At 39.4% G+C, this 27,234-nt stretch overlaps 1 protein-coding gene across 13 annotated transcripts in view; it reads right to left on the reverse strand.

Annotated features, from left to right (window-relative positions):
- The window catches only part of diaph2 (diaphanous-related formin 2), a 323,897-nt gene that overhangs the window by 85,344 nt on the left and 211,319 nt on the right, over positions 1-27,234 (reverse strand). For all 13 annotated transcript variants that reach the window (XM_069531062.1, XM_069531060.1, XM_069531059.1 and 10 more), the window contains one exon: positions 6,659-6,783. In XM_069531062.1, coding sequence (XP_069387163.1) covers positions 6,659-6,783 — 125 coding nt within the window. The remainder of the gene's footprint in view (positions 1-6,658; positions 6,784-27,234) is intronic.

Consider the following 27,234-nt stretch of genomic DNA (forward strand, 5'->3'; position numbering starts at 1 on the left):
GCCCATGACAAATGAGGGCGGCTGGGCCTCTGTCTATTACCCTGCACTAAGCCCAAGCCTTTTGGGGACGTAATGAGGTACAGATTGGTGCTGCTGCCACTGGGTCCTTAGCCTGACTTTCTGTGGAGCAGAACGAATCAGCAGAGACCTGGGCCAATGGGGGCGAAGCTATACAGCGGCTGAGCGACACAAGGAAACATGACGATAAAACAGATTGACTAAAATTATTTTCTATTCAGGACACTACAGATTGCTAAATACATTGACTCTGTATGTGTGTACTTAACCATGTATAATGAATATCCAACGTACACAGGAAGCCTGGGGATGTATACAATCGGTGTGTGAGGGAGCAGTCAAATTGCGAGGCAGCATGCATCCCAATAGGACATCGTAGATCCCAAAGGATGTATACCGTATACTACCAAGGATACCCAGGACTGGCAGGGCATGGAGGCTTTATCAGTGGAATATGACAGTTGTTCACTGAGGAGCAAAGAGTTAGATCCAGTGTAATTCATGGGTGTACCTCGTGAACTCCCAACGTCACAACTCCTCCTGCCCCTGGGAGCGACAATCCAGGCGACTTGTCAGCAAGCTCGCTCTGATGGTTAATGGAGACGCCGCATCAAGCCAAGTGTCACAGCCTAACAAGATACTGATTGGCAAACTTCTAGGGAATTCACTCATACTACCAGAGGGCACGGAGATAGTCTTCCGTCTGGCAGTGAACACAGACGATGGCGAAATGATATTTTTCTGCTGATACAAAGCAGTGTATGTTTATTCTTTGAAATCTGTCACTTGTTTTTTGGCTTCATCAGATTTTAATATATGGCTGATGTGTGTCTAATTTGGTTCAAAGTTTGTTTTGAAAGCCAGAGCTGTCAGAGCCAGACTCAAAGATCTGCACAGGCATATTTTGAATGTAGTGGGATTCTGTGCTGAAACGCCAAATTTTTCATTTTACCCGGTGCAGTAAATAAGCCATAAAATATGTTCAAACCTATAGGAAACATTTTTCTTACTTATATTTATATTCCGATGATTGTTTCACAAAATTAATTAAAGAGGTAAAATGATTAATGAATGAATCAATCTGCCACTAATTTAATAATCACATAATAATTGTGATGCATGTCAAGCGGCTGTCGTCCTCTTTTCATAAGGTTGGCGGCTCGATCCCCGTCTGCCCATGCACTGCTGTGCCAGCAGCGTATGAATGATGTGTGGTAGGGAAAGCGCTGCACATAGATGCACTGTATGAATGTGTGTGGGAATGGGTGAATGGCAAAACTGTACTTTAAAGTGCTTTGAATGGTCATCAAGCCTAGAAGAGCACGATATAAAAACAGAGCATTAATGTCATTTAGTAAAGAAAATGACAAACAATGTAAGTTTTTACCATCTTAAATGTAAAGATTTGCTTAAGTTGAGTTAAATTAAATTTGATACCATTAACTAGAGTGTTGGGCCGACACAGCAAGCAATTAAACAAAGTTTACTGAATACTACAGTAGAGAAGAAACGTCTTTGCAGAGTAATATCAAGATTTGTACTAAATGACCGTCAATACTGTACGTGCAATAGGTTACACAAAGTTCTATAATGTATGGATATGAGTCATATGGTTTGAAAGTCAGAATGCATTGACTCACTGTGCCAACAATGAGTCAAAGCCAAGTCGTGCTCTTTTTCATATACATTTTGCCTTTTCTTTGATATACTTATTATAAGAGCAGCATGGTCCATTTCTAGTAAATGTTTATTCACACACAGATCAAAATATTAATTATATCTCCTCTAACATTTAGCAGATAAGATGATAAACTAATTTTAGTTAAAGTGATTGTATTTTACTGTTGCTTTATCCAACATGGACATTCACTTTCAGGTCAAAGATACAGATAAAGAGCTCAGGCAGCGGACTGTCTGTTTTAAACATGTCCTGTGTTTATTTACACCAGTTTCCACTGAATTTTGAATAATTAAAATGCTCCGTGGTTTATCTGCGCTTCAGTTAATTGGCCACACAGTTTTGATGTGAATTTCATTAGTGGAAGAAAGCAGGTTTTTGTGTGTGGCAGAGGGGGGTGGGTGTTAGTGTATTTCTGCTTTACAAATTAAAAGGAGCTAGCAAAGTGCCACCAGCATGTTTTAACCCAATTTCAGTATACAAATACACCAAAATAAACAGGATTCAGTAAGTAATCTGAGTTTCTTCTCGTTCAAGCATATGCAGGTGTACTAAAGTGGAATAACACTTCCAGACACACCTCTCCAGACAAAACAACAGTTTAATGGGAGCTGTTTCTGCAGTTTAACTCTGCAGCCTGCTAAACAGAACAATGTTCCACTAACAACCATTTATTTGACCTTAAGAGCCGGGTGCCGATATAAGAGGTTGCTGCACCTGTACACAAAGCTCGCCTGAAGACGACAGAGTCTTGCTGTCTGACAAGGACCATCCATAAACAAATAGTTGTAAAGCTCTTCCCTCAAAGTGAGAACTAAATCCGGCTTTGATCACTGAGAACAACAGAAGGTGGTGCCTGTATAAATGTATCTGTCGATTTCTAAGTCACAGAGGTGGTAATGCAGGCTGGGGCAGAGAAAAAGTGTGTCTGGGCTGACCTTGTGTGGGAGGACCCTGTTAGATGTGTGGGCTTTGTATGATTCCAGGGCTGGAGGCCTTCTCTTCACCATCACGTATCAGTAGCCCCCTTTTAAACAGAAATCCAGCTATATTCTTATTAAGAAATCCATTATCATGCTCTGTGACTACCTCTACTGCTGGATTAATGCCAGAACACACCCCAACCTCCAGTGCCAACTCCATGTGTGTACAGTTCATACTGAATGACACTATCTCTGCACTGATTAGGTTGTATTACTGCTGAAGACCTGTTGTTTTGTGATGACGGGGAATTGTTAGCGAAGCCTTGAATATCAGAACTGAAGGAATATTTGAGTGAAAACCTTTTTACAGGAAAAAAAAAGTCTACTTCAGTGTCCTAAAGACACACTTACATAGTCACAGTCATTTAGACAATGCTGTTCAGTCATTAACCGTGCTAAGGTCAAATTAATAAAAATAAAATGATAAACAAATAACACCTTTGACAGATGACTGGAAAACTGCATCCCACAAATCACAATGATTCCTTCTTCTCATTATCACTGATTGTTACCATAGGAAACAGTACTCTTTCCTATGGTGATAGCTTGATCATACAGGGTGACTATTATTTTAAGTTTAAAATAAGGAAGGTTTTTATTTTTGTAAAACCATTTTACTCACATTACGCTGCCCTCAGAGGACAAATTAAGACCGATTAAGAGTGATGCACTCTGACTCTGGCCTTCTGGGAAATAAAAGATTAAGCTAAATATCACTGGGTTGGGATAAGACGCTGAGTACAGCGGGGGGAGATGTATTGGACATGTCCACGCATCCATCAAGGTTCAGTCCAGCCTCTCACCATGACGATCGAGCCACCTCACTATCATTAATATTCCAGTATGCAGAGTCCCGCTCTGAGCCCGCAGCTCTACTCTATCATATCCAGCAGCAACAGGAGTGTGAGTGTGTGTGTGTGTGTGTGTGTGTGTGTGTGTGTGTGTGTGTGTGCGCGCGTGTGTGTGTGTGCGCGTGTGTGTGTGTGAGTGTGATAGCTACAGCCTCTCTAGTGAAATAGGGCTCTCTGGGGGCTTGTGCCTCAACTCTACAGCCTTTGTGGGCTCCCATTACTTCTGACAGATAGAGATCACTAAACTGCTGAACAAACACCCCATTCAGTCATTTGCATACATTACAGTAATGGAACGAGAAAAATGTATCAATAAAACCAAATAAAGTGTTTCTACTAAGCTCTGCTCCTCTTTCTTTCCCTCTTGAATCCTTCCTTCCTTCTTTTTTTTACTCTGTGCTTCTTTTATTCAATATTTCTTCACTTTTCTTTGCCCATTTATTTCAGTATATCCTAACTGCTATGTGTTGTATTTCTTCTAATACTACATTTATCATATTGGACCGATTCCCTCTGAAAACCTATGCACATGAGATGACCACTAAAGACGACAGGTTATTAAAAAACTATATGCTGCAAAAATGTATCCCTTGAATGGATAAAACCTGAAATGTCTGAAGCCCGAGCAGATTAGGAACACTAATCATGCATGGTGAAAAACAACAAAACATAATTTATTGTTGAAGTTTTAATTAAAACTGGGCTGCTCTGGGGCACATATTACATTTAAAATACCTTGCAGTGACCATGGCCTTCTGAAATTAATCTTAAGAAAAAGCTGACAACAGTCACAGGGAAACAGAGGCACAGGTACTCACACACCGTAAATTACTCTCTCCCCCGTCTCCCTGTAACACACACACACACACACACGCACACACAAAGACTGACTCATTTATCACCCTGCTCTACAGTCAAGACAACAGAGCCTCACTTAACTTTTTCAGGGTTGCTCAAGCATCAAATGTACGAGTTTTAGCTGTTGTTGTTCTTCCATCTGTCATGCTTCAAGGAACCAACATCCTTTTTTTAATCCCAGGGAAAAGTTTAAAAAGGTATGTTTGCCTTGACTCTGCTATCTTATGTGTACCAAAGGAAATGTCAACCCAAAATATACAGCACTGTATTTCACACTGTTCTTGTTCCAACACTTAGCTGTGCAACACAGATTGCAGCGCTACCTAAGCTCATTGCAAACACTGCTCCTAAAAACCTCGGCAAATCAAGCACAGCCTCCGTTTCTTATCTCTTTATCTCTCTGTTTGTATGAGGTTTGATTCCAATCACCGTGCACGTTTCACAGCCTCAGTGTCTTGGGATGTTTAGATTGGTAGGAAATATCTCTCTGGGTGACAGACATCAGAGAAGTGGGCTCAATTGAAACATGCATGTATACACACACGGGTCCTACTGTAACAGAATGACAGGTAAAATGAAGGCAACATGCGACTCCATAACACTAGTGTCCTATTAATATGTACTGTAGCAGGAAGACTGAGACAAAACACCTGTGTCCTAGATAAATTAGAGCTTAGAGATCCCATACATGATACATAAACACCTGCAGCAAATTTCTCCTCCTCGTAGAAATAAAGTTTTCCTGTCAACGTGTTATCGTGATTGCATTATAATTAATTATACCACTTTATTATACACAGGAGATGAAAAGCAGTTCAAACACTACAGGGAGCTAACTGAGAGAACTAACGGCCGTGCACTTTTCAAAACTTGACTGCTTTCCGTGTCTCCACCCCAAATAATAAAGGAGTGGAAATTATACTTAAAATCATACTTTCTGTATAACTGTGGTAATTCTGTGATTTGCAGAAGCCAGATGAAATAAAACTGCAACATTATCCATTAAGAAACACAACACAGGTGGAGAATGAGATATATGTTATGGCAGTGCTTTCCTGCTGGTTCCTACTTTAAATACGTTACAGACAAAAATAGATCCTATTAAATGCTACTGAACAATGTTCCTGACACCACATCGTAATCAGGTGAGATGGGAAAAAGGGAGAGGGGGAGGAAGTGGGATGTTTCAGGTCATGGTCAGCTAACTTCTTTCTGCCAATCTCAGAGGGGGAACTCCAGACAGTGAGGAAGAGCCATGTTGCAGTAGATCTACACTTCTCCATTTCCTCTCACTGTAGTTCTCAAAGGACCTTGAGAATCAATACTGACATTGGAATGAGCAGTTTTCTAGCCGGCCTGCTCTGCCTTCGAGCTGTCATCAGGGAGATCCCTGCTTCGTTTTTTTTAATTACACAAATTCAAGAGCCCTTCTTTGACAGGGAGCAGATTGTTAATGTGTTTGGAGGCTATAATGCTTACACAACCCAATGTGCAAAGTCAACCTCAAAAGATATTAGACAAAAGAAAGCAGAAATCAGGTTAAATGCTGTAGAACCTAACATAAAAAATATTTTGTTTCTTAACAAAGCTCAGAACAAAGATAGTGTGCTGCTGCTTGCTTTACTGTTTTCTTGTCATGAAAGGCACCATAGCCTCAGGTATTGAAAAGACTTGATTTCCACCATTGGTCAAACCCACACAGTGAGGACCTTTCCTCTCAGAAAGGGCATTGAAGAAAGTGCAGAGACATGGCTAATTCAATTTGGGAGCAGATATGCTTGGGTTTAAGTGAAACACTCTGTTATCGAAACAGTGGAGGTGCCACGAGAGGAGATAGTGCACGGACGGTTGTGTGGAGAGGCTCGTGGGCCAGTCAGGAGATAAAATCAGGGATAGGCGATAAGTTGGTTTGAGGGGCTAGAGCCCCTATTAGAGTCCCCCAGGGGACAGGCAGCGGTGGCAGAGTGCAGCAAAAATAGCCACAGGCATGATTTCACTCTTGGGACACAGGGAGGAGTGAAGAGGGACATCTGATCAACATCTCACAGAAAAGCAGCCAGATGCATTTCCCAAGTTCCCTTGGGTGCCACCTATCACACCAAGTGACTTAAACTGCCTACCCACTGCCAGGGAGAATACACACAGCACGCACCTTTGACACTGCTGGTGGAAAATTGGTCCAAACAATGTCCTAATACGTCAGAAGACAGTATGATTTCAAAAGTACAAACCTATGTGATGTGTGAAAATTACCACATCAAAAAGGATATCGACAATTTTTCCACAAACTTATCTTGCTGGTCATCTTTTTTGGGAAAGTTCTCAATGTCGTTCTCGAGCCTCTGAATTTGACGTTCCATGGTAGTCAAACTGCCTTTCAAGATCTCAGCCGACACTGTAGAAAAAAAAAAGCAATAAGATACACAATGAAATGATTAGTGACAATAATCATGCTCAGGCTGGGGTTATAAAAATGTTCATTAATGGCACATGATGAAAACAACACAGATCCCTGAGAACTACATTTGAATGATTTAGACCATGTATGTAGTGACACACTGACTCCTGCATTATCCATTTGTGTGTGGCCTAGAAAGACAGAACACGTGGATGCGTGTGTGTACAGTGTGTGTCTGCAGTGTGTGTCTGCAGTGGCTCATTAATCAGTCTGTAATCACTGTATGCAGAGTTGCCGTGGAATCCACAGTATTCAGATTAGCCCTTTCAAGTGGAGACTTCAAACAGCGGGCAGCATCTTAAGGGATCAGATTGGACAGGAGCATAGATCCAGTCCCATGTTTAGGTTGCTGTTAAGACTTTAGCTGTATTGACACAAACCCATACACACTTACACAACACAAACATTAAAGTGGACGGTTCCAGAAAAGTAAAGAGGAAAATGAATCAAAGTCATATGCAGTCATTAAACCACAGGCCTTGATTCTAGATGAGCCTTCGTATTATGGGTTTTGAATTGCAGTCAAACAGTGTATTTACTTTTAAAGGCTTTGTCACTTCTCTGCAATTTTGACACGTAATTGACTGAAAGCATGTCTGCTTTTACTACAGAATGCAATTTATTTTCAGTTTTAATTGCTTTTAATATTATCTTCCAACTAAAGCCCTTGGCCTCTCAGGCCCAAAACTAAAAATTCAAACAAAAGATAAATTCACGGAACACAAATCGTTCAACTGAGGGCAGACTGCTGCCAAAGCCCCATCAGTAACCCCCATTATGTGCAAGCTGATATTGTATTGGGATGTTAATTAGATACTGTAAGTGTAATGAGTATTTGAGCTTCACTCCAAAAACAATTTCAAACCCAAATGACTTGCTCTGCTAAAGCTAGGTGAAAAGTCGTGGGGTTTATTCATAATCTCTTTGAGAGATTTTGATTTGAAAGCTGAATGCTGGGTCAATGCTGGTTGTACGGGTACACACATGAACAACCTTCTTGGCAGAAGATAAAAAATGCCCTGATGCATGAATGATGAAATCCATTGATAAGTGATATTCGAGTGATAGATGAGTGACCTTGTTTTGACATGTATTTTAAATTGTGTCAAAGAAACTGCGAGTGACATGAGATAATGAATGATGAATGTCCAACCTTTGACCAATCAGCACCACTGACCGCTTCATCCTGCTCTGCAGCTTGTCACTTAGATTTGCTTAAAACTCAAATCGATAACCTAAAATAGGCATTGATTGGAACAGTTCTGTCATTATTTATCACAAACCACCCCCGCATCTGCAAGGTTTGTCCATTCACCAGACAGTAATTGATTGTGCTGAAGGAGTGACCAGTGTGGTAATGGACAACATGTCAAGAGATGTGGCCTCAGTGACATAAGGGTCAACCTTGTCTTGCTTTACGTCAATTCCATAACTTGGATTTGCTCTTTTTCTCATTTTCTGAAAATAAGACTGGATGGCAAGACGGTGCATCACACAACCAGCACACTGAAACAACAATCAACCCAGACACAAAGACATCAAAAGTGAATTCCTGCTGGAACACACACACACACAAGCACGCACACACACACAGCTGTGATCAGTCGAGATGCAATACATCAAGACTAAGGGGTGAGGTCACTGTCATTATTAGACCTGGTAGCTGGCTGGCTGGATGGATCCAGTGACTGGCAGATTCACAGTTCCTCCTCCACAATTCTCACAAAACTGACTCCTGGGGATGACAGTGAGAAAACCACACTATCACATAGCCTGTTTCTCCACTGATAGGACCTCAGAGATCCACATGCTCTTGTCACAATGCACTCAGCCCCACTAATGGTGAAAAAGGAAAATGAACAACATGGGAGGTGGGCAGTTGGTTGCAAGAGGAGAAACAATTAAATTCACACTAATTTATCGAGGCACGGGAAGGCCGTCGTCATTCATTGGATCGCCGCTTGTGGCATAAGCGATAGCATAGGGTAATTATTTGGCTCTGACATTGATCATAGTATCCATGGTAGCCAAGACTGGGTGACTCAAGCTAACTGTGATGGTGTTTCAGGGGAGCCATTTACAGGATCAGAGTGAAGCCATGGGGCTGCAACACAGACTATTGTTTACAAGGGAAATACTTATCCTTGAGACAAACTGGCACACATATCTGTGGCAGTGCAAGTGCATTTCTTTCTAGAGGCAAGTTTATGCTTTTTAGAAAACATATACATTAATATCTCCGCCCTTCTTTGCTCTAATAATATAGTGTGTACAGAAGCTAGCATGGATTCTTTGGGGATTTCATTAGTGAGATTACCACTAAATTAGAGCTGCTATTTTTAGGGGACAAAACATGGCAACACTGGCGTCTTCTGAATACACATTTCCAGAGGATCCGAGGAGAGAGGGAGAAGAAAGAGAGGGATACATAGAGTATATATCCATTTTCCAAGACAGATCATTTCTGAAATGTGTCGAATTATCTAAATCAATGCTGCTAGAAAGGACAGAAAGTGTTTTTTTGACACAAAATAAAATATCTGACATTTTGACTCTTTTAACTTAAACTCTTTTATTTCTTTTATATTTTCTACGGCCTGCTCAGATGACTTTGCACTTGAAATAACTACAGAGGTTGAGTGATGCATAGGGGACACCAAAGCCTACAACAAAGATAAAAGTTATTTGAAAGAAAGGAGGTTAACTTGAGTGAATAACACAAACTGCATAAAAAAAACTCCTCTGTGGTCAACCTCCCACAGTTATTGATATGAGCTCTGTAAAACTGTCTATTGAAGCATCACTCATTCCCACAGAACAAAAGACAAACAAAAAGTATTTAATTAAGCTTTGCCCCGCTTCTTTCAAATAAACTGCCAGAGAAAAATACTGTGCAGCTCACAATACCAAATCAACCGCTATAATGTGAAGATGTCAATTTTATATTCAGTCATTTGTAGAAGGGGGTAATTTTCATTCTGATTTATAGACAAATAATACCAATCTTTCATCCAGTGCTCTTGCAGTGCCGCCAAAGGTTACAAAGGAAATTGAGATTTATTTTCAACGTTGCTGCCAACGTGGCATAAAAGATCAAGTTTTAAATAATCTACACACTTGTGAAAACAAAGACAAATGCTACATAAAACCAGGGAAGGTCGTTCATAAATGCATTCATCACCTTATCTGAGTAAAAGTATGTTTGTTGCTGCGTAGACAGGCAGATGAAATGCATCAATGCAGACAGTAGAAATATGCCTGTTATATACGTCAGAGACGTGGTCCAGGACAAAATGTTTTTTTCAAGCATTAATGAAAAAATTGATATTATGATAAATGAATACACATATAGACTTGGTGGTGGTCCACCTCAAAGGCTAAATGTTTACACTTATCAGGCATGGGTGAGGGGGGGGGTTCAGAAGTAAGGATCTACAATTATATCTGGAAATTAGGCTTTATTGATAATGTTTAATTCAACGTATATAAGGAGGACTTTGACTTTGTATCAAACCGTGAGCCATAAAAAAGAAAATAACAATCTGAAATTATTAATATTACAATATGTTACTTCAATCAAAACAAAACATTGACAAAAAGACCTAATCATGAAGCAGCATGGGATCTGGGGAGTTGTTGTCTTCACCACCATTGCTTATGAACATCTACCTGACTCATGTTCATGGATGACGCAATGTGTAAGAATTTAGTTCATGTTACGCAGCAAACTTCAATTAATAGTCATTATCTCTCATCAGCAGAAATGGACAAAATCCAAGCTAACGAGGATAAAATGCAATTATAAGGTTTGCAAAATGAGACGTGCCTCTATCTTAAAAATTGTTGGAAACATTGCAGATAATTCAACAAATTATATAACATAGGTGGAATTATCATACATATATGTTTATATCTTTAATTAATAAATGTCCTGATCAGTAGAATAAATTAACCCACTCCAGCTTCATATCTTGTCTCAAACCTCGTCACAGCCTCTTTTCATATGAAGCACAGTGTACAGACGACAACCTTGAAGCGTCTCTACACATGACGCACATGATGTTGTACATGATGTCAGCTGAGGGACATATTCATCACATCATGGTAAAATTGAGTATTGATCAAAAGAATGATGCCAAGACAATGATTCATCTAATGTCCATTTAAGTATTTGTAACAAATATAATGAATTTAAAATATTCCCACACCCAGTTTGATATGACACATATTCATACTATATATAAAAAATCATCCTTTCTCTTTTTTTTCCCATTTGCCGTTGGTGGCACCTGAAAGTAAATAGGAGATGAAGTCAGAGGCAGACTAGTGAACAGCAGAGGAATGAAACAGGAGGATAAATACAACCCTGTGTTCCCCTTTCAGTAGGAATCAAAGCAGCTTCATTCTGCAGGAGTGAAAGTGATATTGTTGCTGTTACAAAGCAGCCAAAAGGTTCTGATTACCTCAGCACCTGTTGTTAAAAACAGCAGGAAGGAGAAAGTGGCAAATGAGGATATTTAATGGACAGTAAAAACCAAAGGGCTGGAGGAAACCTTTCTTCTGTATTCACTGAACCTCAGGGCACGGGTCTCGGTTTTCAGGCAGGAATTCTATCATCTTGTTCTAATTTTCATTGCATTGCTTTGTAAGGGAAAAGTTACTTGTTTTTTTTGATGAATTATTAAATGGACTAGATATATTGTATTATAAATGATCACACACATATGTAAGTAATAAGATAATTACCTCAGACTAGAAAATAGATGATGTCATTGGTAGACAATGCAATTAATTTCACTCAACACAGATTCACACTAAGCATAAACCATCACAATTGCAATTCCCCATCAATGTTGTGCTAATTGCATAAACATAAAAGGGTAAATCCTTTTTACTTGTGCTCTATTTCCCTTTTTTAATTCGCATTTTCCATAAGCCCTCTGTAACAGAAGTGTTATCATAATGAAGTATTTGTTTTGTGATTATAACTGAAGCCCCCCCCCCCCACCAAAGAGCAAAACCATGAGGTTAAAAATATGTAATGGTTCAAATCTGCACATGCATAGTGCAGCAATGATAACACACTTTAGTGTGTTTAATAAATCAAGATGTAATTAATATTACAGATGAAATGATTCCCTAATATGATGAAATGCAAAATTAAAAATAAAAATGTATTTATAATTGGTGCAGCACTGATAGAAAAGTGGAGAGATAATTGATTATGTCATTTTATGTTACATCATTTTATACCACTGTGGAACACAAACATGACTTACAGCACAAGTACTATTATATTAATTACTGTCACTATAGCAGACTGTGTTATAGCATATATATAATGCAGAGTACAGTGCAATGCAGTATTAATTGTAGCTCCTTCACATCCAATACTGGCATCTATAAAAAACTGTTCTATTTTGCACCAATATTTTAAAAACTGCATATAATGGAATGGAGTGGAGCTCATGAGCGTTAACCCCAGAAGAATAAAACATGACATGAAGAATACATAATCTTGAAATTACAACATTTGAAGGGGAGTATGAGTTGGAGCCAAAGAGCAAAAAGTGCAGCCAGACACCGAAAAAACCACACTTTACCGCACCTCACCCTCTGGAAGGAGGCCTTGTTTACAATGAGGGTCATGTCTGTGAGACTTTATTGCTTTTGGCAGCCATCGGAGCTACAGCCCAGTGCCAGATCTCTGGAGGAATTACAAATGGAGTCAATTACAATATATTTTGATGCATGGGAAAGTTTAGACATTGACCTGGGGTGATGACAATTCCCCAGGAAGTGCTGAGGAAATCAGTCAGGGTGATGTGCCAGTGGTATTTATGAGTCTCAGCAATAAAAAGAATAAAAAACTCACAGGGAAGCGGCGGTGTACCCCCACCCACACACCTAAATACTTGTCATTACTTTAAGATGGTTGCTTTTCTTCTCTCAATACATATTTGTTATATGTTTCTGAAGTCACACAAACTGCAGGAAGGTATGAGACGGAAGTAAATAGTAAACAGCTGGGTGGTCGCAGAACATTCAGTGCGCGACAGACGCCAACAGCAGATGAGTGACCATAGCCTCAGGAGCCAAATGTGTGTTGTCCACACACGGCAGTCAGTGCTAGACTGGTTGTTGAACTGAGTGAGCTGTCGGGTGAAATAGATGGTGAGCTGAAATATATATCTGAACCAAAGCTTACAGCACCTTTGACTGAAATATGTATTTACAAACATGGATTTCAATATTACGTTACAGCTAAATATGAATGTTAGTTACAACAAGGGGCTTCTGGAAGCAGGGGAAGGAGATGACTTGTGTGAGCGTAGTGGAGAGGAGAGATGCTCAGTGATGGGGGTGTGGTGATCATAATAGCCTGCAGAGGTTGACTCATCCCTATAACCTCATTCACAACTTCAAAGTTGTACCTTATCGCATAACTGTAGCTATTTCACCCGACACCTCCGAGGGACACACTTCACTTGACATTTCTGGGTTCAGGAGACCCAAAACTTTACTCGATGTATCGACTGGCCTGAGATCTGTAAAATGCAAGAGCCAAGAAACGGAACAATCATAGAGTGTTGATGTGAAAATACTCGCTTGAAACAACTTTTATTTCTCAGTATAAAGCACCTATGAAGCTAAACACAGAATCCCAGCTTTGACTTATCAACACTAGGTGAAACAACGTGAATTAATATGCAGCATTTATGTGCAGGAACACACGCGCACACACCCATAATTTGTTACACAGAGTGATTGTGTAATATATTATGCATTAAATATTGTACAAAAAGGCCAATCAGTGTTACTTCTCTGAATTTAATGTTTTAGATGTTATCATACCTACGTGTCAAACGTTTAGGTTAAAGATGTTGTGCTATTTATTGAATGATGTATAATCCAAATAGTATTGTTTAAAATTACACTTTTTATTTTTGGAATAATACAAATGTTTTTTTTCTGAATGTGTTCTGCTCTGTGGAACTTTGTTAACCAGCAACTAGCTAATTTACAAGTGTGCCGTATGGTGCTGGGATGATTATGGCCTGAGGATTTATCAACTAACAGCTGATGAACAAGGCTGATTAGAACCTTTTATTTTTTGAGCAAGAAAATAAGGAAAATATCTGTTGAAAAAAGCTAAAAAAAAAAAGCTCAATCAAGGTTCGTAAGAGCCAACATGTGAGAGTATTTACAGCATGCTAAATTCATAGTTTATGAAAAATGTATTCATGTGTAAAATGTACACAAACAAATACATATTTAATGATAATCAATTTTCCCTTAAATATTCAAAAATAAAAAAAGGATTGGCGGGAGGTTTGGAACTTAGTAAAAATATGATTTATAAAGACAAAAATGAAAGTGTTCAATCACAAGCAATTAATAGAATAATAACTGTGATATAATTATTTAGTTGAATTTCTGTTCAGAACTACTGGAACCTACGTGTTTTCTTTGGGAGCCGACTCAACACGATACCCCTGCTCTGAGGAAACAATACAACTCGTGTCTACAACTCATCCCCGACCCAATCTTCAATGATTGGCTTACTTAGGTTTTTATCTTATTTATACATTTTCTTTCTGAGAATTCTGAGCGCTTTTAGTGGCACACTGGTGGTTGGTGGATTAATACGAGCATCAAGGTCAACCAGCTGAGAGTAAGTGAGTCTTGACAAGTCTTTATCCCCTTTGCTTCCTTCTTGCTGTTATATTTCAGCTTTCTATCATCTTGGTCAGTTTTTCCTCGGGTTCTCTCGTCCTGTAACTCAGTCACTCTTTGTTCTCTTCTTTTCTCACATGCTCCCTTTCCCCTTCTGTCATTGGGCTCTCTGCTGTGTTCCCATTTGTAGCTCAAGAGCTCCCTCTGCGAGAGACACCGTTGCTAGACAGAGGGAACTGCACAAAATATTACCAAACTAAATTCATTCAACCTTCATTTTAAACTGGCAACTCTTTCCTACAGTCGTGTGATTGTTAAAACAATACAACACACTTTAAACTAAATTAACAGATAAACAAATTAACTGCTTCAAATAAAAATATGAAATCTGCTTTAAATAAATTCATCACGTCTAAAGTGAATTACTTCACTTTCTGAAAACAATGTTTCCTGATTTAAATAATGTAATTTAGTCACAGCATTAATGATTATAGATGCATATATTTTAATTTGATATGTGGTATTTAATATGGTCACCTTATTAATTATCTCAAATCTGTCAGTGTGTAAAGTGGCAAAAATACTTCCCACCATGCTCCTAATTAAGTACTGTGGTCTTTTAAGAAAATTGATTTATATATTAAGATTAGCTTACCTCAACCTCAGAGGTAAACATCATTGATCTCCTACAGTTATATCATTTTTATGCTTGTACCACTGCATATACTTCCGATTTTCAAACACTTAACCATCTGCACTTGTTTGATGGTGCATGACTCATGGTAAGAGTGTGAGGGTGGGTGATGACTCAAACCGTGTTTCCCTCCCTCCCTTCTTTTTGTTGATGAAGAAACGTGAATATTTCTCTCGCAATCACCACATACGTTTTTAATAAAACCTGCATGGTAACGTATTTCTCACAACGTGCATCGTTTGTCGTTGAGACACCCGAGTGAAGTCTTTCAAACGAATGTGTTTGTTGTTATATGTGATAAATACGACTGGTTTTTATTTTGCATCATAAAACAATGAACACGCAAGGGGCATGTTAAAATCTAGACTTACAGAGTTTTAGCTCATTAACTCATAAAAAATACTAAGTAAAACTATTTCTGCACATAACATCCCTGTAAAGACTGGTTATGAGCTGATTTAATAAACATAATATTAAATGTTTGATTTGTGAGTTTAGATGTTTTTGATTTGCTAACCTCACAGCTCATATTGAAAGAGAAACACAATGGTTGTATAGAACTTCTCATTTAACTGTGCAAAGACATGAAAAAGCAAAACATTTAGAATTAAAAACCAAACGCTCTGCACCGCTGACGTTATAAACACATACATCAAGTCATTCAAAGATAAAGTGTGTTAAAATGTTTTAACTCTGTTTATGTGAAGTTTATTTCTTGCTTACATCTGATTGAATTCCTGCTCTTCCTGCTGACACACACACTCCACAGCAGTCCAGTGTTTTAACAATGAGAAATGTCAACCCTTAATCACTGAGTTAGATTTTCACCATCTATCCATGGAGACAGCAATCCTTTACATTTTCCCAAGTATTGCTCTGTGAACTCTGGCAATCATGCCAATTGCTGCCATCGCAATTCCTGATTATTGATGAGATTGAGATGGAAATGATGTGTTCAGTGGAAAGGAAAAGGCACCCGGGCTCTTCTTGATTGGCTTTAAGCTGAGCAGTCACAGAAGAGACATCTGTCAGATGGTAGGTCACATCCCCTTAGAATATTGGTTTTATTTTACAGCACAGATGACTGGTGGCTCCCTAACAACAGAGGCAGAGCAGGGGAGGGAAAGGTAACGGAATGCATTAAATGGACTCACTGACTGGAAGATGTGGAACTGGGTACAAGGTATTTGGCAGTGGCAGCAGGAATGCATTTTAAATTATTTAGCATAAGACATGGTCCTCAATCTAAATGCAGAAAAGTTATGCTCGAACTATGTCTAACCTTTACAACTCATACATGTGCATTCAAATCAGCAAACTACCAAGAGAATTAGATCATAACTGCAAGTTACTACAACAACCAGACCCTTGTTTTGCAATTGAAAGCAATGATTCTCTTTAAAACGGCATGTGAGCCTCCAACACCTGCCACCAGACTACGTGTTGGAAAATGTGTCTTTGGTGTCAAATGTCTAATTTTGAATTATCTGTAATGACTTTCTACAATAACTAACCAGTGCTGTATTGATATTTCAATACAGTGAGTGGTGCCTAATCCATGGACAAATCTGACTCACAATTCTATTTTTAAAATGTTATATTACTGAAAATACACTCTGGTAATTTAGAATTTTGCTTAACTGCATCCCAAAAATAGTGTCTAAAAAAATTATATAAGAGCAGGAAAGCAGTAGATACATATTCATGTTCCACTATATGTGTTGGAGCTTTGCTGTGACCTACATGTAACTGCCTAAATTAGGATTCACTGTGTCCCGACATCACACTAATAAAGTAGATGCGGAGAGAATCATATCCCTTACACGATGGGAAAGGTCGGATCAATTCTCTCACCAACCATATCTGTCTTCATTTGGCAGCCACTGTATAAAGACATCAGAAAACTAAACGTATAGCTTTAAATAAGTGTACAATCATGTATTCATTTGTATAAAGTGTGTAAGCGAGGCTGTGTTTATAATTCTTACAGCTGGTTACTCGGCACGTCTTCTGTTTTCCATCCACATGAGAAAAGGAAACTCTGTACGCACAATTGCTGAGCCATAAACACAGCCCCCTTCCACCTCAGGCAATCCTTAAACTCATCAGCGGTGTAATGAGACTTTCGAGCTGGGAGATGAATTAACTGGACGATTTTCTTGTTTTTATTCCCCCCATACAGAGAATCTGAGTACAGCATCAGGAGCAATCCAGGGCTCTGATGTACGTGGCACGACCAAAACACACACAAATACAGTTGAGAGGAGAAAGTGAGCAAATGATTCACTCAAACAATACGAGCCAATCAGCCACGTGCACGAATACACATAAGAGAAAACACACAAATATTGAAAACAAGCCATCCACTGCAATTAAAGACTAAATATCAAAGTAATATTTGAACTACTTAAACTATGACTGGATTCTAGACTGTTATGCTACAGGCTTTTTTAGTTCTCCTGTGTGTTTCTGCATAGAGAGCTATACACAGTATATCATTACTCACTAACAAGGAAAAAGAAACAGGTTTGGACTCCAAAAGATTTTACTTAACTATTCATCCTAATCATAAACGTTCCCCATATTGTGTACTGTGTAGACAGCTGTAATAGACCTAACATATATAGTTCAATATTCAACGGTAAATATACGAGCGTACACACACAGATATCAAAGATTAAACATCCATATGTATCTCACCCATAACTTGCTTTGAACAGCACAGTTTTATCTGTAGAACATAATTCCACAGGACGGGTTCGAAACAATCACTGGCAGACGAGCTCAGGATTTTTCGGAAACAACAAAAATGTCAGCATCTGATTTAGAGCGATATGTTGCAACATACTGGATGTTATATTCCCTCTAAAAGAAGAGCAAACAATTGAACTTGCAGCATTTGTTGAGTTACATTTTTCACTCTGCACGAGTTGTTCTGACTGGCTGTAGGTTCTATCCAAAAGCATCTAAAAAGGTTTCCCGACCCGTATGTATATACAATACACACACACACAGCTCCTGGTGTGGGCAGTTAAGAGTGAAGTGTTCGAGATGCCAAGTGCCAAAGTCTGGCAAAAAAAAAAACATTAGGGAGCTAAAACTGCAAAAGACACACAGTGCTGGTGTTTTTGTGCCGTTATCTCGTAGCCCAAGGCAGCTTCATTGTGCGTTTCCATTTAGCTATTACTTAGGGGTAGCTTGCAGCCAATCAGCCAATTGTAATAACCAACAGCTTTAGGCTTTGCTGAAAGCTGTCACTGCCATGAATGTACTGTGCTACTCCATGAATGTAGGATGTAGGTCACCAAGAAAATAAAAAATTAACCTTTGTAGAGTACCAGGAGACTGTTGCCGGAGGGGATTATTTCTAAAAAATGTTTTCAGTTGATGGAGATTTGGCTTTTCTGGAGGCTGGTTCTAGGTGGACTTACTTGGTTTCACACTGGGTCTTTATTATCACATATAAAGCTTCTGGTTGAGGAACATTATCACTGACATGTTTGACTTTCCATAAAGGAAAATAAGGAGAGAAGGGAAAAGCACTTGAAGGTATTCATAAAACCTGAATGACAACTGGGCACCTGACCTGGGAACGCAGTAAATGTCCAGTTTGCTTCATATTTACTCAGTGAAATTCCAGTACTCTCGGGAGAAGGGCTTCTGACTCCAAGCAGTTATTCACACAACTGAATATTTTTCTCTCAAATTCAGCAAAAACAGCATGTGATCCCTTTTTCCTCTTATACCAAAGGCTGGGGATTGAGTCGGTACAGCAGACCACGAGATAGCCAGCATCTAAACACATTCACGAGATCTATGGTGCATGCTTGAAGAGAACTGTTATATTCTTTTCTGCACTTGATTAAGTCAACTTGGAAACATAGCCTGAGGGAGAGAAAAAGGAGATTAGTATTTTCTTCTTCAAAGAAAGAAGCTTTTACTGTGCCCATAAAATTACTGAAGTCATTGTCATTCTCTGTTAATGGCCTACCTGATTAGCGACAAGGCTATTGCCCACCTTCTATAGCAGCAGGTGTGCAGGATTGAGCTGGTCATCTCAGATAACGACTGGTGTAACAGAGTTAGCACACTTGAAAAAGTATGTGCTGGCTCACAACTCGATGTCCTCGTAGCACAGGTCTACCCAGAACAGAGATTCAAAAGACTGAACCACAAGTTCGGCGAGACTCTGCTGTCAGGACAAATTCAATTCCAAGGCAGTCCAAACACACTGTATGTGCATCCTCAGCCAATGTTTTACACTCAGAGGCACTGTCGCAGTGGCAAATTATCTCTGTTGGTGGAAGGAGAAAGCTTGGCAGAGGACCGTCAGCTGCAATAAAACTATTTTGCTGCTGTGTCTTCAATACTACCAGATGACTGAGGGGGTATTTACTGTATGTGATTAAACTGGTGTATCTGACAGTCCATATGCAATGTGTGGTCTATTGTCTGTACACCAGAGTTAGCTGATCCAAAACTGGCATTGAAGCTACTGGCTACGACTATTGTTATGAAGATAATTAATTGGATACAAGCTAAGAGGTTAAATGCAATTCAAGTTAGCAGTTGGCTGATGTGACAGTGTTCTTATTCCACCTGTGGTTCTCTGAAACATAAAGATAATAACAAGACATTTATTGTACTACAGAATGTACAAGAGTTATCATATTTAATGCGTGAGGACATGGTTCTGTTGGGCAAAAAAAACTGTTGTGTTGTGACTAAATCTTTCCCATATAATTGGTAATATTATCCCTTTTCACACAGACCTCACAACTGCAAGTCAGTCATGGCCAGCAGTCTGCATTAATGCCAGGGAGACTTATGCATAGAGGCCCACACTTAAATGGAATTTAAACCATTCAAAAATTACATTTTCAAAACGTAATGTCTTGAATACAAACAAAAAAATTACCAATGCAAAATATTGTGGAAAGCAGCTAAATTGAGGCAGAGGCCCATTCCAGCTGAAACAAAGTGTACAGGGGAGGCTGGAAACAATAATCGGCTGACATGAAATATAATCCCCTCTGTCTGCGATTTTATTGGCAGCCCTTCCAAAGAATGGTGGCTCCCCTATTATGACTTAACACATCAAAATCGCAGCATAGCACACACAGAAAAGGCCACCTGATGATAAACACAGCGGACATCGTCAGAGGCTTTATCTCGTGGCTGCCTGCAGCTCAACACAGGTTCAATTTGGCCCACAACAATCGATTCTGTCCCACCTTACCACTGCTTCAGTTGGTGGAATGAAACCAGACCTTTCTGTAAAGAGCAGGTCTCAGCTGGTATGTCATTTCAAGGTAGAGTAGAGGAAAACTAAGGACATCAATATTCCTGTGGTTGTCCATCAAAATGGCACGCATGCTATTTGTTATTGTCACAGTGGCACAAATAAAATCAACTTATATAAAACTTGAAATACAAATAAATGAACAAACATGAATGAACATGCTCGTACATGCTCGGCGACATGAAATTAAGACAAAGCAAAACTTAAGCCTTAAGCAACAAGTCGACTCTAGAATTTCAAATACAGCTCACAGTACTAGTAATGTCTGAAAAGCACAATATTAATATTCACAAAGTGCTCATTAAGTACTCATGGAAAAAGCAAAAGTTAGAAAATAAATATACTGATTAATTAATCTGTCAATTAATCACAAAAATATGTACCTACTAATTTCCCCTATGTCACCTTTTTCCAAGATGCATGGAAGAGGGAAAAGGCCTGTAGAGCTTTTCGCTCTAGCAACACAGTATAAAGAACAACATTACTGCATAAATCACCTGAAATGTTATAAATAAGCTGGTTTGCCTGTTTATGTTGGTGCCTACACCCTTCCTGTTAGTGCTCCCTCAGAAGCTCTGCCAACCAATCCCATTGAAAACCTCACACGGTCTGGCGGTGACTAAAGGGTAGTGCGCTCCTTTGCCTCCCCCTAGTAATCCTTAAATTGGCAGTATCCGTTACCATGTACCCTTTCCCCCTCCCCCCCTCATCTTCTTCCCTGTGTCTTGTGCACGAGCAACCTCTGTTGCAGATTGGCTAGAATATTGTTGCGTGGCTTGTTCCGAGGCACTTTTTTGTTTACTCTTCACATATCCAGGGATACTTTATTTATTTTTTTTTTTTCCAACACACACAAAGAAGAGAGTATGTGGACCGTGAGAAGATATTCAATGAATTTGACAAAAAGTGTATTGGATTAGAATCGTTTACTCCTCCTCTCAAGACAGCAATGTTCTCATTTCAATTCCGGCTGGGGACCTTTGCAACACACCCGATTCATCTCTGTTTCAACTATCAAAATGCATGGTATTTTTTCTTTTGAACCCGAATATAAAAATGTTTTTGGTGTAAGGCCAAGCAGCCATCTTGTGGTTGATTTTGTCCTAAAAAGTGACCTAAAAAGTGACACCGGGGCCGAGCCTCTCTCTATTTGTGAGAGAGCAGATTAATTTCCTGAGCTGAAAGCAAAGAGGTTGAGAATTATATCAGATTTATTAAACAGAGAAAAAACACTCTGTTACAGTGTAATATAGAACACCCCATTCATGACAGTTATTAATACGCTGTTCCATTTGTTTGCAGTATCAATCTCCCTCAAAAGAAGGGTGTCCCTCTGCTCACTATGCAGACGACCTGGCTTCAAATCCTCAATTTCACATGCAAATGCAGTGCAACTGATTTAAATGTTTGAATATGGATCACACGGTCTGACTCCATATCACCGGGCAGGAAGAAAATGGTGGGAAATGCAAATCATCAACATGTAAGAGTAAGTTCATGTTCAGGACCTGTTAAGATTTATTTAAGACATAGCTGGCTGCTAAATTAAACTCATTCCATGAAGCCTGAGGACAAACTTAAAGGAGATCAGCATCATTTACATCATAAAGGTACAGCACAAAAGAAGATGCTTGTTATGAAGGTGGGTTCGCCTAGTGTGCACTCAACAAGCTTGCTTGTTTTTATCCTACATTCTAAGATGAGAAAAACAGGCTTTTCCTACAGTGAATCCTCTGCTTGCATCTGAAAAACCTCCCCCAGAGCACAGAGCCATATCACTATAAACTTTTGACAAGGTCATCGTGACTCTACTGTAGGTACAATAGTTTGGTTATTCACAACAACATGGCTGTGATTACTTTGAAATTCACCCGGGTGTAATTTACATGGAATGGAAAGAAAAAGAAAGAACCAGGATAGCATGTTGAGAGGAAACACCTGAAAAAGATGGTTTTCATGATAGTCACAGATAAGCATGGTCTTGGCAGACCCAGCAAAAATCTAAGAGCACCATATAAATGTTGCAATACAGGCAGTGAATGCCTGTGTGTTGCTTTATCTTTGCTCCTCTGGGGGTATAAATCACAGGTGATGGTGGAATCCTCACACATAGTGGCATGCATTAACTGAAAGGGGGCACATGGGAGCCTGCTCCCCTGGGCCTAGTAAAAGTCCAATAGGCAGTCAGGCAATGCTCGCTCCAGGCCATGCTTTTAAATTATATATTGATGACAGCCCATGATAAAAATGACCCAATTTAGTATCCAAAATCAATTCCCACCCCTGATGATGTGCAGCAGTTGGTGAAAGCTGCCAAGATTCTTATGACTGCATTTGAGCCACAGACACGTTTTCACAAGCACTGGTCAATAGAGACAGTGTGGGAAGGAATTCAGAGGAAAACGGAGGCACTTTAGCGCAGTGACCGCCTAGTCGGTAAATGATCTGTTACCTCTCTGGGTAAATAGCACGTCTGGTATGATGGGTATTTTTCCTCCATGGTATGGTGTTATTTGTGCACATAGAACAATGGGGATGAAGTGAACTATGATTGGCACAAAACATGAGAACACTTCTGGTCTTCTCTGGAATTTTAAGCAACACTCAGTTAATATCAGAAAACTTCAAAATGAAAAAATTTGATTTGTTAAGGAGATAAACTGCACAGAGCTCCTCACTTTTGAAAAAATTACAATATAAGAGGATAACAGTTGAATATACAGTAAAACTAACACAGAGACGCGGCACGCCTAATCTTTGAGAGACAAAAAGCACATGTCTTTCTCCACGAGAGGAACACTTATAAATCTCCACTTTCAAAGGAGTTAAAAGTAAAGCATTGAAATCATAACACATTTCAAAATAAAACAGCTTCATAGTCAATACACATAAGAGCCCAAACATGCACATAATGAAATCTTTGACACTGGATTGATAACCGCTTATAAAATCTCTCATCCCCATTTTGCTTGATTTTAGTGAAGACTTAATTGTCTTTTTGACACTATCCTGTGACGCAAGATTGCCTGCTCTGAAAATGAAGGGATTGTCATTATCTTATGACATCTAATGAGATGACATTCGGATCAAGAATGAAATGAGAAATAATAATGACAACGTTAATGTTACTAATCTCAGGAGTTTCAGTCATCCCAGGGTTGTAAAATAAATGTTGGTTATATTTCCCACTTGAAGTATTATTCATGGAGAATACAACTGGTCTGCGGAGGAGAACTTGGAAGTCAACTTTGGGTTAATACTGAAATGATGATTTAACACCAGCATGATACCCATTTGGCAAGCTTAGCCTTTTTAATACAGATCTCACTGCCGAACCATCACACAAGCACACAACATAAATCCTGAACACTGTCGGCATATTGCACTGTAGATTACGCTGTTTCATTGAGTCAATATTACAAATCCCTGCACTTGTTATTGTAACGCCTCAACAGGGCCTTATCTGGAAGGTGCAGGGATCACTTCAGAAAAAAACTCAATTTCCTGCTCATTTGTACAACAATCCTCATCATTATCTTACTTATCAGAGTCGCCTGACAGAACCGCTATCACAAGCCTCTCCACGAAAACAACTTCAAAGTTCCTTAATGTTTACTACAGCGTCCTGCCAACGACGGCTGCAGTTCAAGGAAACAGCACTTGTGTTGCTCAACAACGGCACGACAGATCAAAAGCTTTGTGTCTGCCTCACCTCATCGTACATGCTTTTATCAACGCACATTGTGAGACTCAAGCTTTGTGATAATGTTCATTGTCACAATGTGTGTAGCCAATCACTGGAGATGTTGATCACTGAGAAATACAGAATCATCCCGCTTCCTTGTCAGACACTGTTGCAGGGTGTTTTTCAAACGCATTAATACATCACATAGTTCATGATCAGCTGCCAGGTCACACTGGGAACAGGTTTGTAACAATTTATCCTCACCTGCCTCAAGGACACTGTTATATGAGGTAAGTGGTTAGTACATAAGTATAGTTTCTAGCAAGATACACTCTTTCTGTATCATGCTATTGTGCCAACACAAGTTCGAACCAGGATTGTTCTGCATAAATGGTTTGACAGTTGTATAAAACATTTAGATTTTTGCAGTGACTCTGAATTAACATTGGGATACACTGAAACGGCAGTAAATCCAAGCTGTCTAGCAGCTGTCCTCGATAAATAAGTCAGAGAAAAAACTTTTCAGAGCCCCAGTTCTAACCTAGAGGGACAAAGGGAAACATTTAGGAAATAAATTACAAATCTAAAAATGCATTATCTTATTTAAAAATGAGGGGGAATCAGGAAACTATCCTAGTTAAAACATTGACATATATTGTGCAAGGGGAAGAAATAAGTATTATAAATATAAGTCCCAACACTCTTTTGGAAATAAATACGATCTGTCTGTTGAGTTTTCTCATTACAAGTAAAAGACACATTTGCTTCCTTCACCACTGAGCTCAAACTCGGGTCTTAGTCTGGGAAGCTTGTGGCCCTGACTCATTCCTCAAGTGAGCAACAACCAGCAAGTTCTTTTAATGATCACATAGTAATGTGAGGCGACAGGGCCAGTCAGTGGTAATGACTCCAAAACATTCTCCTCCCTTATGTGACACTGGTGCACCAGGTGACATTCTGTATCTAAAATACACACTGTCAAGTCATTTTTTGCCTCCTTGAAATTTGTTTCTGCTGATTTAAAGTCATTAAATGTGACTTTATACTCTATACAGCACTTTGAAAGATTTTAAATCAAGATTACCCCTGTAGACTTAACTGTTTTTAAGGCTAGTTTGTGGATTGTTTTATCTGCAGGTTTGGGTCAAGAAAAATAGAGTTGCATTTTAGAATGGCGCTTCCCTGATCACCTCAGCACATGGAACACTCCCAGCATGGGGAATGGTTTGGTGTGACAGGCTGAATTTCTAGGCTGGCAAACAGCATTATTCTCATTCCTGGTCCCATTGTCAGCTCTCATTGAGATCTGCTGTCACGGACTGGAGGCTGATGCTAAGCAGGGCTGCTGGCCTTCCTGCATGTGTCTATCTCTGTCTACATTCATACTGGCTGGCCAAAGTGGTGATGTAAGAAATCAGAGGTGGAGGAAAAGAGAGATGGACAGAGAAGACAGAGAGATAGAGAATAGTTGTTTTGGTCTCACAATGAACTACTCATCCTCCATGAAGTGAGTAAAGAAAAAAGAAGCAATAAAGAAAAAAAAGGAAAGTCTCTAGAGCTCATCACTCATCCTGAGCTGGTGGAGCTAGACAGGTCTGTTTCCTGTGCCTAATATTCTTCATGACAGACTGTCCATTTGCACTGCTACCCTCACTGATCCTGCTCTATCACTTTCAGCGTCTAGGGATGAGTATACCTTAAACAACCAGTGAGGAAATTGTTTCTGTTTCTAGCCACACTGACAACATTAAATTACCCACTGGTCAGGTGTAGTTGATGTTATATGGGAGAGCAAATCATTTTTATTTTATATAAAGCTCAAGAACTGAGCACTCACGATGCAGTCAGCCCAGGAAACTTTAGTTTATTTCTTTTGGTGGACCTACCGAGTTTTTTCATCTCTGTTGCTTTCCACAAAATTATGTTTAATCATGTAAATCTGTATGTGCAGCAGTGCGAGAAATATCCACTCAAATCATCTGGAAATCTCAGAACTCCAAAGACTGCCATTGCTTGTGTGTTACTGAAGACTGTGCCTTCAATAATACAAGTACCCTTTGCTAAATTCATTTGATGTATAAATAATGAGTTCTCAGACACGAAACGCTTCCGGGGAGAGTTTGCTTGGTGCTTAGGCACTGAAACGCCAACCGAGTGATAGCTGGGAAGGTGCAGACCGAGCACAAGCAGGGCACTCAAAAGTAAACAAGCCCACAATCTTTAACCGTGCTTCAAACACACATGGTTTCAACTGCAGTATGAAAGCCAGCGGTTACAAACATAAACACAAATATGTCAAATTAGGATATTTCTGATGTTGTTATCTGAATTAAACCATATTACATTCACTGACGCTATTTTCCTTCCTCTGATATCATTCAAAATGTTAGACTTAAGTGTATTTTTCTAGTATCTATGTGAGTATATCTGATCAAATTTAAAAATCAGAGCTTGAACCCCAACAAAAAAAAGGTAATATTGTGCATGTCTAATTTAGCAAATTGTGTTTCTTCTAAAATGTGAACAGAAAAGTTTCTTTAATATTGTGGAATTTTTGTAACTAGCTACTACAGCCATCTATAGTCATCTAGGGCACAGTAAGGCTCCACCGGCTTGTGCTGCCTGGATTTGGGCTTTTTCACTCCTTCCTTGCAGATCCTCTCTATCTCAGTGAGATTGGAAGGGAAGCATCAGTGAGCTGCAATCTCCAGAACTCGCTACAGATTTTCAAAAGGTTATACATCCAGACTTTGGCTGCGCGTCTCAAGTACATACAGAGACAAAGCCACCATACCGTTGTCTCGGGCTGTGTGCTCTGGGCTGCAGGGGAACTCTCCCTCGCAGAGAGTTTATGTGCACAATGGAGCGGTTCACTGAAAGCATCCCAATGACATGATCTTGAGCTGACGCCACATGATGAATACAGCCTGGGGTCTAATTTGTAAAACTGTGATATTACACTAACTACCTGTGCATCAACAGATGAAATCTGCGTATCTTTAAAAACATCCCAATTTAGAAAACTGTCTC

This window comes from Paralichthys olivaceus, chromosome 9 (assembly GCF_024713975.1).
Source record: "Paralichthys olivaceus isolate ysfri-2021 chromosome 9, ASM2471397v2, whole genome shotgun sequence".
NCBI classification, from domain to species: Eukaryota; Metazoa; Chordata; class Actinopteri; order Pleuronectiformes; family Paralichthyidae; genus Paralichthys; species Paralichthys olivaceus.